At 44.0% G+C, this 12,500-nt stretch overlaps 1 protein-coding gene across 1 annotated transcript in view; it reads left to right on the top strand.

The window, feature by feature from the left end:
- The window catches only part of sytl3 (synaptotagmin-like 3), a 13,512-nt gene extending 2,553 nt beyond the window's left edge, over positions 1-10,959 (top strand). The window contains 16 exon segments of the mRNA XM_030344821.1: positions 1-204; positions 2,035-2,277; positions 2,618-2,685; positions 3,193-3,244; positions 3,528-3,594; positions 3,690-3,765; positions 4,275-4,408; positions 5,240-5,361; positions 5,690-5,693; positions 5,696-5,865; positions 5,999-6,101; positions 6,266-6,427; positions 7,304-7,412; positions 7,708-7,813; positions 8,811-9,016; positions 9,461-10,959. The exon segment at positions 1-204 is cut by the window's left edge and continues 107 nt beyond it. Coding sequence (XP_030200681.1) covers positions 107-204; positions 2,035-2,277; positions 2,618-2,685; positions 3,193-3,244; positions 3,528-3,594; positions 3,690-3,765; positions 4,275-4,408; positions 5,240-5,361; positions 5,690-5,693; positions 5,696-5,865; positions 5,999-6,101; positions 6,266-6,427; positions 7,304-7,412; positions 7,708-7,813; positions 8,811-9,016; positions 9,461-9,552 — 1,812 coding nt within the window. The 5' untranslated portion in view covers positions 1-106 and the 3' untranslated portion in view covers positions 9,553-10,959.
- The last annotated feature ends 1,541 nt before the right edge of the window (positions 10,960-12,500 follow it).

Genomic DNA, 12,500 nt, shown 5'->3' with positions numbered 1-12,500 from the left:
ACGGAGCGGGCAGGGAGAGGGTTTGAAGGGTGACTCAACGGAAACGAACGGGACCAGGAGAGGGGGGAGAGCGGGTGCTTTGTGAGACACCGGGTGGCGCGCGGCCATGGATCTGAGCTTGCTTCAAACCCTGGAGAGAGAGAAGATCCTGCAGGTTCTCCAGAGAGACCGAATGCTGCGCACCATCGAAGAGGAGAGGATAAGGTAGGCTAATCCACTGTCACAACCCAAACACATCAACCGGGCCAGGTTGACCTCACTACCTGTATGCATTTGAGGTCATACCTGTTTTTATACAGATCTACACACGTACATTATCTATTCGGGTTTTATTCATTATTTTATATATATTTTATGTATTTGCTATTTTGGTATGATATCTACCATGTCCACATTGCGAGAGGTAGAGAAGGTTGCCTTCATGAGTGTGTCAATAGCGTGCAGTGTTTGACAAGCCCTATGGTCAATGGAAGCAATATGGCCTCGAATAATTAGCTCTATTTATAAGGGCTATTATCATTTCATTTTCATAAGAATTATATTTATTCAAATGTCCCAGAAATGTCCCTGGTACACAGAAGAGGGGGATCCTTTGTTTCAGGGACGGCTAGAGAGTCCAACAGTGCCAGAACGGGCAACTATACCATGTTAGCATTAAAGCAAATCAGAAAGAAACCTCTATTCCAATTAGCCTCCGATACAAAACCATCCGCCGCCACTGTCTGAATACAGAGCACACTTTAACTGTCATATTGCAGTAGAACCATACAATCTGGGGCGCAAATACCTAGTATCAGGGGGGTATGCCGCAACAATTTTGGCACCCCCCCCATAAAAAAACTGTGTGCCAGACATTGTGTATGGGCTTTAAATAATAAAAGGTTTATTTTCATAATTTACCATAATTATATGGTATGGACGTGTGAGTAAAGCTTTTGTAGCCATAATAAACTGATTTGTAACAGTTTATTATTTGTTAACATAGTTATATTACATTAACTATGTTAACAAATAATAAACTGTTACAAATCGACAAACATTAACATTATCATTATAACAAATGCAACATAATGCCTAAAAAAGCAAAAGTAAGCCTACAAACAAAGAGCCATTAGAACCCTCTCTGTTAACAATAGTGGAGCTTATGTAACAATGTCGCTATCAAAGATTCTAGTGATTCTTAATTGCGACTAAATTGTAACACAGGATGAATGGGCAAGTGCATTTCCCTTTGCATTTGTCCATTTGTCTACTGTTGCATCGAATTAAATAGTTTGTGCCACACTTTTCAATCGAAATTACTGCTAATTGGGTTAAGCAATCATTACTCATGTTGGAACGAAGGTATGTCTTTATCAGCTTTTAGCTTGCTGAATGATCTCTCCGCAGAGGCAACTGTCACAGGCATCGTCAGGAAAACTCTCAGGGGTACTTTTAGATTTTGGGCAAATCAAGGTTCTCCTGTAGGAGGACATTTATTTATCCAGAGCCTTTTCATGACCCCTAAGTAGACGGCTTGCTGGGTACATTTCTTGAATGTTAGACCTTGTAACATCAGTCGCGGCTAGGGCATATCTTTTCTCAGATTTCTCAGCTTTTGTCATGTGTTCCATTTTAAAGATGAACTTAATCTTTTTATCCAAAGACGACAACTCACTACTACTAGTAACTGCTCGCTCAGCGCTCACCGCGCTAGGACGGAATCTAATGAGACAGGACGCCTATTCTAGCCTGTTAGTCCTCTAAAATGTTACATAACATTAAGGAAATGAAGAAATAATTCAGAAATGCACATCAGCAGCCAAATATAGAAAATACAAAAAATATAATATAATTTCAATACATTTTTACCATAGTTTTTGCACAGCATATACTAAATACCCACTTTTTGTGCCACTTCATACAATGAAATGTGCAGCCTCTGAAACAATGCTCACACAAACACTCACACAATGAATAGTATAAAATGCACAATAAAATACAGTATAAAAGACACATTTTTAAGAAGACATTGTTCTTCTGCCGCCCACGCAGGAGGATGAAGCAGGAGCTGCAGGAGATCCGCCGCCGCGGCGCCAAGAGCCTGTCCCGGCAGTACAGCGAGAGGACGTGCGCCCGCTGCCAGAGACCCCTGGGCAAGTTCTGGAACTCGGGGGACGTGTGCTGCGGCTGCAGCCACCGCATCTGCAGCCGGTGCCGCGTGGGAGGGACCACGTCTTCTCATTGGGTGACGGCGCCGATGCCGGAGTGGAGGTGTACCGTCTGTCACGCCTACAGGTAGCGTACCGTCTTCACATGGGCCTCACACAGGTCCCCGCCGGGTAATTAGTAAGGCAACTGAATGAATGGTAAATGCGGGGAAAAAATGTCAAAGAAGTGTGAAACACGTTGAGCTCGGCTCTCATTGCGTTCACTGCTGTGGTGGTTATTCAAGCCTGATTACTAATTAATTCTAGTTGTTTACGTCTTAACATACACCCCTAGAGGGCGAACTACTACTCTTGTACGCGCCAAGGTGCTCTCCATCTTCTCCCATTTCATTTGAGCCGAGCCAACCAAACCAGCAGTCGTTAATTAACGTAACGAGCACTCACAGCGGTTCTTGGGTTCTTAACAGGGACATCAGGGTGCGTTCCGGCGAGTGGTTCTTGGAGGAGACGGCTAAGAAGTTTCCCATTACCACAGGTAGGTACAGGACATTGTTGCCCCCTGTGGGCTGGAGGGACAGTGCACGGCCGACTGACCGCTCTGTTGTGGATTGTTATGTTGGATTGTGTTCTTTTGTTTGTTGTACAGTTTTTTCCCATGTTTCACACGCCCTAGATCTCAAGTAGTATATCTAGTATTTTTTATGATTGTTCAATGTGTGATGATAGATCATGCGTCCGGGGATGTTGTTTTACGCCAGGTTGGGTTTTGAATGTTTGAGTGTGAGAAGTTAAAAGTCTATTTAATCTGTAATACGTGTAAGCATGTGTGAGGGGTTAAAAGGCTATTTAATCTGAATTATATGTCAAATTACTATTTCATGTGTTCATATAGTGTTCAGGAACGAGTAGGGGCCAGAATATTCATTTTGAATGAACTGAGAATAAAATGAAAATGAGCATAGACATACAACATAGTTAATCAAAGGAGCCCAATACATGTTTTCATCCCGTTTGTCTAACCTTTAACGTCTTGGTCTTACAGGCAGACATGACACTGTTGGTGAGAAGCTACTGAAGTCATACAGTATGCTGAGGTATGCTACCTTTCTCTCATCAAACAAAGCATACATAAGGTTTACCTTCCTGGAAACGTGCGAAGCTGTGACAGGAGTCAACTTAAACCAGCCAACGTTTGGCTAGCATTACCTCGTTAAATTGACACTAGTGCGTCTCCCTCATCAGGATACAGGTAGACTTTGGCCCCAGGGGAGCTTACCCAGACCCGTCCGCCATCATTCAAACACCTGGGCCGGCCTGGGAACACTTTATACTATCATGCCACAGACTAATAGAGATTTGTTTTGGTTTTATCTACAGTAATATATCTATCGTGCCACCCACTCCTCCACCCTATCTCGACTGTCCCATTTTCTGCAGATCTGGGGTAAGTTTGGAAGCACTGTGCCTCATACACCCTGTTTCATTGAATCATCCTGCCAATTTGAAAAGTAAAGCTTTTGTACTTTTTGTTTGTTTCAGGACCCTCTCACACACTCTGCATTTTTTACCAAATCAGTGGAAGACCTGATGGTTTCATTCACCAGTCAAATTAAGAGTATGTTTTATTTGTGGTTTGAGCCCATTTCCTCTTGCGGCAAAGCGTGCACACTATGACTATTTTACGAGGTACCAGATGATATGTTTGCCATGATACCCATCAAAATGAAACCCTGGTTTTTAAAGCCACAAACTGTAGATATAGGGGGGGTGTTTGTGTGCTCAAAGCAAAAAAAAGTCCTCAGGAAATAGTACAGATTAAGTTCTGAGAAAGTAAGCATACTTTATTGCTGACGTGGAGGTCTTAGAAAAAATAATGGCAAAAAACATCTAGAATAAGATAATATGTATGTATTCTTAAAATAAAAAGAACTTCGGCATTCCTGTCAGTGTGTTGCGTTGCATGTTGGCGAGAATTTGAAGTTATCTTTAGCACGATTTATTAATTGACGTCTTTCTGTGGTCATGACTCATAAGTATTTCGAGGAAAGCATTGCTGCTCCTCTTTATCGTCCACTTTAGTGCTACAATAGATTGAGTCCTTTTAATATATTTTTCAAAATCTAGAAATTTCCAAGTCTCAGAATGACGTGCGTAGCGACCAGGCTGACAAGCTGACCGTGGGGAACCCCACCCCAATGTCCCCCTCCAACTACACCGGGCAGAAGAGCCTGTCTGACACCGACATCAAATCTCTCCACGTGAGTCTCGCTCTCCTTCCATGCAGTCCTCTCCCTCGGCAACCATGTTTTCCCTCCCTTCTGTAAGAGTTTCCCAGACTAAAAGAAGGGCAACACATTCATTTTCCTCAACTGTTGTTGATAGTTTGACGACGTGAACGCCCTCTTCTGCTCGCTGCTTCTTCAGCTTGACAAATTATTATTTTTTCTAATTTGTCTTGCGGGCGGCCATTTCCGTTTGGCTGAACGCAGTCTTATCTGTGCTACAAGAGTCAAACTGATGGAGAAGCAGAGGGCCTTTATATAGACCGTCTCAAGTGAACTTCTTCATTATGACTCTTCAGTTGTATTCAACTCCTTTTCCTTCTTTCTTCTCATCTCCCCTAATCTCTTCTTTCTTCTCTTCTATCCTCTTTTATCCTTTTGTCTCCTCTCTTTCCTTCTTTTATGTGTTTGCTTCTCTCTCCTTTCATCTGTGTCTACTGAAGGACTGCGAGTGCTTACGTTGTGATTCTCGCCTTCCCATGTGTATGTAATGCGTGTTGTACGTACAGATAAACTGCAAATAAATGAATGAAAAGAGAAACACTCCCCTCCCCTCCTCTCCTCTCCTCTCCTCTCCTCTCCCCTCCTCTCCTCTCCTCTCCTCCTCTCCTCTCCTCTCCTCTCCTCTCCTCTGCTCCTCTCCTCTTCTCTCCTCTCCTCTCCTCTCCTCTCCTCCTCTCCTCTCCTCTCCTCTCCTCTCCTCTGCTCCTCTCCTCTCCTCTCCTCCTCTCCTCTCTTCTCCCTCCTCTCCTCTCCTCTCCCTCCTCTCCTCTCCTCTCCTCTCCTCCCCTCTCCTCATGTCCCCAGCTGACCAGGGGCCACAGTATGAGCAGCCTGTTGCACTGGAGTAAGGACAACCAGGACGGCATGTCCCCGGGGTCCGACGCGGACCTGTCCCTCTGGGCCTCCGGACCTGTAGCGGCAAGAGAGTGAGCAGGATACCCCCCCCCCCCGCCCCCCCCCCCTCTTCCATCACTCTTTCACTCACTCTCTACAAAGAATAAGTTAAACATCAATCTTCTGGCTCGAGCTCGTTGCCCCACTTTTTTTGTCCTCAATCTTTTCACCTTCTATTATTCATAGACTGTTAGAATTATTCTACCAAATCTTGCACCATAACAAGTAATCAAATTGATGCAGGGAATTATGTTACTCAAATGCGTCTATTTATTATTTATTTTCTTCGTTCGAGCCTGTAAGCTGTAAGCTCCTCTGTGTGATGATCCCTGTTGTTGTTGTTGTGTCTCCCGTTGCCAGGGCAGCACCAGCAGCATCGTCAGCGTGGACTGTGGGGCCTCTGGCAGCAGCCGGAGTGTGACTGGGGCGCTGGAGCTGGCACTCGCTTACCACAACACCACTTCCTGCCTGCAGGTCACCGTCAGAGGCTGCCAGAATGTCAGCTACGGCAACGCCAAGAAGAAGAAGTGTAACCCGTGAGTCCTGAGGTGTTGTTTTTCCAAATGTTTAAAATATGTTTTTGGGTATCCTGCATCCACTCCTGATTGGACAGGATCAGATCCCTCAGCGCGCTGACCGACTGTCCAATCGAATGCCTGCACCTGTTAGGTACGTCAAGATCTACCTGGAGACTGACAAGGCTCAGGCTAGTAAGAGGAAGACGTCGGTCAAGAGGAACACCACGGATCCGGTATATAATGAAGTCCTACAGGTAATGGAGCAGAGAGCCTCAGGAGAATCATTTTCATACTTATTTAGCATGTTGTCATTTACCGAATTATCAAAAGGGCTACATCCCGAGACTTAGGATTTCACAGGGATTTCACTACATTAACCCCACCCCCCCAACCCCTCCACTGTGGCGGTGTCCCCCAGTATCAGATAGAGCGCCACCTGCTGTCTGCCTGCACCCTGCGGGCCTCGGTGTGGCACTCTGGCAGCCTGAAGAGGAAGGTGTTCCTGGGGGAGACGCTCGTACCCCTGAAGGCCTGGAGCTCTGAGGAGATGACCGTCGCCTGGTACCCGCTGTGCTCAAAGGTACGCACCAAACACCCCCCAACCAGTCCGTTCAAATGGTTTGGTCATTTAAAAACCAGGTCATTTATGGTCACTGATTGGTCAATCAGGTATGGTCAATGATTGCCTGAATGACTTAATGTAAATAAAGTTTTGATAATCACTCCATATTAAATCCACGGTACGCAATTTATTTGGTAAGCATTTACCGTAATGTTGGTCCAGACAGCATCAAATAAATCCAATGCTCTTACTGCTCTATCTACCTTCCTACATGCCCGCACTCGGCCCATGCACTCATAGCGCATACCCGGAGTCTATATAGCGAGTGCTGCCCAAAACATACCAAGAATTAGTGTGTCCTAAAGCTAACCAAGTAGTTTTGATGCCTAAACCTTATTGTTGTCAAGAAGTTCTTGTTGCCTAAACCCTAACCAGTTGTTGTGCTGCCTTACCCTTAAGCTACTGTGAATGAAAATGTAATATAATAAAGCACCTTAAGTCATTAAGTCTAAAAAGAAAAAGTCTCCTTGGTGTAATTCCTGTATTTGACCCATTGATCCATCCACATCCTCCAGACATGTACTGTGTCGCTCTTAATTCTTCTTTATTGGGTCCTTAAGCCTCTCTGGCAGAAGGCTCTCTGGCAGAGCTTGAGGGCAAACCTCTCCCTCAGGCCCGAGGGAGGCTGGGATCATTTCTCTTTGATAAAATGTAGTTTACGGTGGTTGGTTTCTCCAAATACTGTGAATTAAATTCTGGGATTGTTTTACCACTTGGGCCAAGCTAGCGGGAGGACCTTATTGGTATAAAAAGAAAAGTTACATTTGAGTAACAATCTTCCCATGTACTTACAAATTGTTTGTACTTTCGCTTTTTTGTGATCTTTACTCGCAGCGCCCCGTGGCTCCAGAAGGGGGCACAGTGGAGCAGGTGAAAGCGGAGATGCACATCAGTCTCAAGCTGGGGCCAACGTGTGAGACCTCCTCCATCTGCCAAACACATGGTCAGTTGCTCTGGCCTGACAGCCCCCACAACGCCAGCCACAAAGGCAATCACCATTAAAACAACAACATTGCTGAGCTGCCCAGTTTGAATGTGTTGGAGAGACCACAAGGGGCTGGCAATGACAGGAGCAGAGGTCGAAGTGGCCAAAAAATAATAAGACACAGGCTTAAAGAAATATAGTAAATGTACAATTAATAAGAACTTTCAATGACACTAATTGTCTGTGTCATGTCTGATTAAGTATGCGGTTTATATGTTGTGCTCTTAAGTATAATTTGTATTCTTGGTTACAGGGGTTGATATTGGCTCACAAGGCTATCATCGACTAACTGTCCTTATCAAAGGTGTCAAAAACCTTCCCATTAAAGCAAACACTAGTCAGAACATGGACGTCAAAGGGTAAATACAGTGTGTGTGTCTATGTGTGTGTGTAAGTGTGAATGTGTGTTTGTGTGTGTGTGTGTGTGTGTGCAATGCCAAGTCTTTTTTTTTGCAGGGTGTGGAATGTGTAATCTGTGGTGTGTTTCTGAATGAATTACGAGTTTGTATGTGTACAACAAATGTAACAAAGTGCTTTTCTACTGGTACTTGTAGACTTGATCTTATGTCCCAGAGGGTGTGTGTGGGTGTATATGCGTCTGTGTGAGTGTATGTGCTTCTTCGTATGTACGTGTGTGTTTATTTTAATGTGTGTGTGTGTGTGTGTGTACGTGGGTATGTATGTTATGTGTGTCTTAATGTTTGTGTTAATGTGTGTGTGTGTGTGTGTGTCTTAATGTTTGTGTTAATGTGTGTGGGTGTGGGTGTGGGTGTGGGTGTGGGTGTGTGTGTCTTGATGTTTGTGTTAATGTGTGTGTGTGTCTTGATGTTTGTGTTAATGTGTGCGTGTGTGTATGTGTGTGTGTGTGTGTGTGTGTGTGTGTGTTGTGTGTGTGTGTGTGTGTGTGTGTGTCTTATGTTTGTGTTAATGTGTGTGTGTCTTGTGATTGTGTTAATGTGTGTGTGTATGTGTGTGTGTGTGTGTGTGTGTGTTTGTGTGTGTGTGTGTGTGTGTGTCTTAATGTTTGTGTTAATGTGTGTGTGTGTGTGTGTGTGTGTGTGTGTGTATGTGTGTGTATGTGTGTGTGTGTCTTAATGTTTGTGTTAATGTTTGTGTTAATGTGTGTGTGTGTGTGTGTGTGTGTGTGTGTGTGTATGTGTCTTAATGTTTGTGTTAATGTGTGTGTATGTGTGTGTGTGTGTGTGTGTGTGTGTGTGTGTGTGTGTGTGTGTGTGTGTGTGTCTTAATGTTTGTGTTAATGTGTGTGTTAATGTGTGCGTTAATGTGTGTGTGTGTGTGTGTGTGTGTGTGTCTTAATGTTTGTGTTAATGTGTGTGTGTGTGTGTGTGCGTCCAGGTGCCTGACCCTGTCCCGGGGTAGGAAGGTGCTCAGCTCCAACCTGAGGAACGGCGCCTGCTCCGACTCGGCCCAGCTGCTGTTTGACGGGCTGTCCCGCTCCGAGCTGGCGGACTGCGTGCTGGTCCTGGACGTGTGGGACCACACCCACCTCTCCCTGACGGACAGACCCCTCGGTGGCGCCCGGTTAGACGCCAATAAGACTGGTACTGACCCCCCTCCCTTCCATTAACCCAGCTCTTGAGGGTTGAGGACGGGGAAATTGGCTAAACGTTTAAGTCGGCTACCCCGGTTAACGTAGGTGTCTCTTGAGCCCGATATGTGGAGAGGCAGTGGGTCCATAGAAATGAAATTACTGGAAGAGACGCGGCTTAAGTTTCTCACGTTCATAGGCGAGCTGCACCCACCAAGAGAGGAAGTGGTTTCGATTTCCGAGCTCTGTGTGCGTGCGTGTGTGTGCGCGTGTGCGTGTGTGTGTGTGTGTGTGTGTGTGCGTGTGCATTCAGACATAAAGCCCCTCTTGTACTTTAAGTTCTGGTGTGTGAGAGAAACTCTAGTTTCACCGGCCCATGAGAAGAAAAGAAACCCGATGATGTCACTAACCAGGCGTTTCCGACCCCCCCCCCCCTCCCCCTTCTCCTCCGCCCCAGGGTTGCCATGGCAAACGGTGTTGCAGGCAACCAACAAGTGGCATGACTTCAGCCTCCCTCTCGTCACCAACGTCAGCTCCAGAAGAACGTGACGCAGCAGCTGTGACACCAGGCCCTCACCCACGCCACCTTTGCTCTGTCTACCCATGGGACCTCCCTCCTGGTCCATCCACGCTCCCTGCAGCGGCTGGTCTGGTGGTTCACAGGGAGGGCGGACGTACTCTAAATAAGGAAGGAGGAAGAAAATTTCAGAAAAATTAGGATTAGATTTGGGAGTAAAAATTAATTCATGAATGTGTTTTTTTATTTTTTTTTTATTTATAATTATTTTATATTTGTATTGTCCACACCAGTACTCAGACGTGGACTCGGACCCTGAATGCATTCGGACTCATGTCAGAGAATGATTTGATAAACGGTGCGAAAAAGGGAGTTTCAGAATGTGATCGCTCATCTCTTGTGAGCGATCCTCTTGTCATCTCTGTGGCTGTGTGATGTTGCTAGTTGCTTGTTAGACGCGCCCACAGGGTTCATGGCAGCTGAGAGATTAGTCTGTAAAGGGGTGTGGTGCTAGTTAGACACACCAACAGCAAATAATTAATGTGCCATCATGGTCATTGTTCCGCTTACTGTATTCACCTTCTAGTACCTAAGGAAAAGAAAAAACACACTCACAAGAGTTTCAAACTTTCGAAGCTCATCTGCAATAGAGATGTAATTTCAGGGATCACATGATCACCAGTTCATCCATGTGCGCTCTCACCCTCCTATCTATATCACTGGAACACACGTTTTGAAAATCGGTCTCTTATGACATCACAAGTGGGCGTGTCCACCTTGATGTGGGCTGAATTGATCAGTCTACCAGCCTACCAAGTGGACTGTAGCTCATTTATCCAGCGCACAATTAGGTGGAAAGGCCCACTTGTGATGTCATAAGAGACAGATATTCAAAGCGGCTTGTAACCGTTAATCACACTCACACCTGTTGGCGTGAAATGGGACCTTTAATCATTTTCTAGTGTGTGTTTCTAAGTCACTTTTTCTAGAAAGTATATTGCTAGTATTTAAACAAACTTGAAATGTTAAGTTTGGGTTTGTTCCTTTCTGCCTTTTGCCATAAAACAAATCCTAAAACAATTCCTTGAACTTTTTCTAAATACTTATATAGCACTAATAGATAGTGCTATATAAAAGAGGTTTGGATTATAGCCACTGTGCATAACGGACCAATCAGAACTCCTCATAGAGATGACATCACAGTTAGCCTAACCCATATGAGAGGGAAACGGGTGTGAGGATGGAGGGCCATGAGCCAGAGAGGGCCCGGAGTCACGTAGAGAAAGAAACAACTTCTAATGACTGATTCATCAACCTGCTCTGGATATTTTTATATGTAATCTCTGATTCATAAGTCAACCTGACAAAAAGTTAACCACAAGCTATTTAATAGCACTGCACCAATGTACAACCAATTAAACAAAAATATCACTCCTGTATCGACATGCATATCGTGCGAGTTTGTAACTCAAACACCCCTACGCTCGAGGACAACCGTTCCTTTAATGTCACACGTTTAATACAGGTGGTGCTCACTGCAGAGCCAAATGGGCCGGGCTTGACCCAGTCCATCTGATTGGGTTTGACGCTAGCCGATCACCAGTTATGGTAAGCTTTACGGGTTAAGGTCATGGTGAGTGTATGTGTTAGAGTCGAGTTGTGTCATTGAACCGACTGTTGAACCCAAAAGCAACGTTGTTCATAACATTGATTCATGTATTTTTGAAGAACAAAACAAGTTTGAGGCATGTGGATGATGAAGTCTGGGACTCTAAGAATGTTAGGGCCCCAGGCCCTCTATATTAGGAGGTAGAGGAAGATAGAATATTATACGTTACACACACACATATATATATATTATTATATATATATATATATATATATATAATTATATATATATATATATATATATATATATATATATATGCACATCATGTAGTTGGTATATGAGTATAGAACTATCTTGTAGACATATTATGGATTATTACAGATTACAGCACTTTGTCGTTTCACAGCCCGTCAACATTCATCAGCCTCAGACACAAGGGAAGGCAGGGAGCTGGTTATATTATAGCTATTATACAACATATAACACGCAAATGATATTATATGAATTATGTTATACATTAATTATTATGTTATACAACATATGACACACATATTATACACCACATAACACACACACACACACATTATGTTATACACCACATAACACACATGATATTAAACACCATATAACACACACATTATAGTATACACGATATAAGACACCCACATTATATTAAACATATAACACACACACTATTATACACAATATAACAAACACGTAAACCAGGAAGGCGTGTGATGTGTTCTTAGTAGCTTGTACCAAACTCATACATAATAGTACACACCATGTTGCACACACACAGACCACACCAGGAAGGCTTCCAGATGGACACGCATATAGCCCCCCACACACACAATCCATTCTGATTTCATTTGCTTACAAAGATTAAAACACAACAGCGAGATCATTGGAGAATTTTCATTTTATTGTCGATAAGCTGAACATCTCATTCAAAAATCCTGTTCAAATGCAATGTTCTGCAGAGCTGTGTGTCTCCTTTAGAGGGGAGGGAAACACGTCGATGTCTGGTTGATACTTGATGGCCTATGGTCTTGGACAGACATTTCACTCCTCTGTTCTTCAAGAGATAAAAACAACAACGGGTTGGATCAGTGTAAAATGAGCAATCAACCACCTCATTCTTCACTGTTCCATGACTAAGGTACCTGGATACCCCTCATTGTGACATACAGTTTAACACATCTTTCTGATCATCTTTATTCATTTTAATCCCTGTCCCCAGATAATGGGATACAACCAATGTTTGAACTTTAAAGATAAAGGAAATCATTTGTGTCTTTGCGTCGAGTGAAGGAATCCAAACCTCTTGTAGGGTTCAGAGGAGAAGGCCCCTTTGGGGATGGAACAGAT

The sequence above is a fragment of the Gadus morhua genome, chromosome 21, assembly GCF_902167405.1.
Source record: "Gadus morhua chromosome 21, gadMor3.0, whole genome shotgun sequence".
NCBI lineage: Eukaryota > Metazoa > Chordata > Actinopteri > Gadiformes > Gadidae > Gadus > Gadus morhua.
This window is presented reverse-complemented; position numbering and strand designations above follow the sequence as displayed.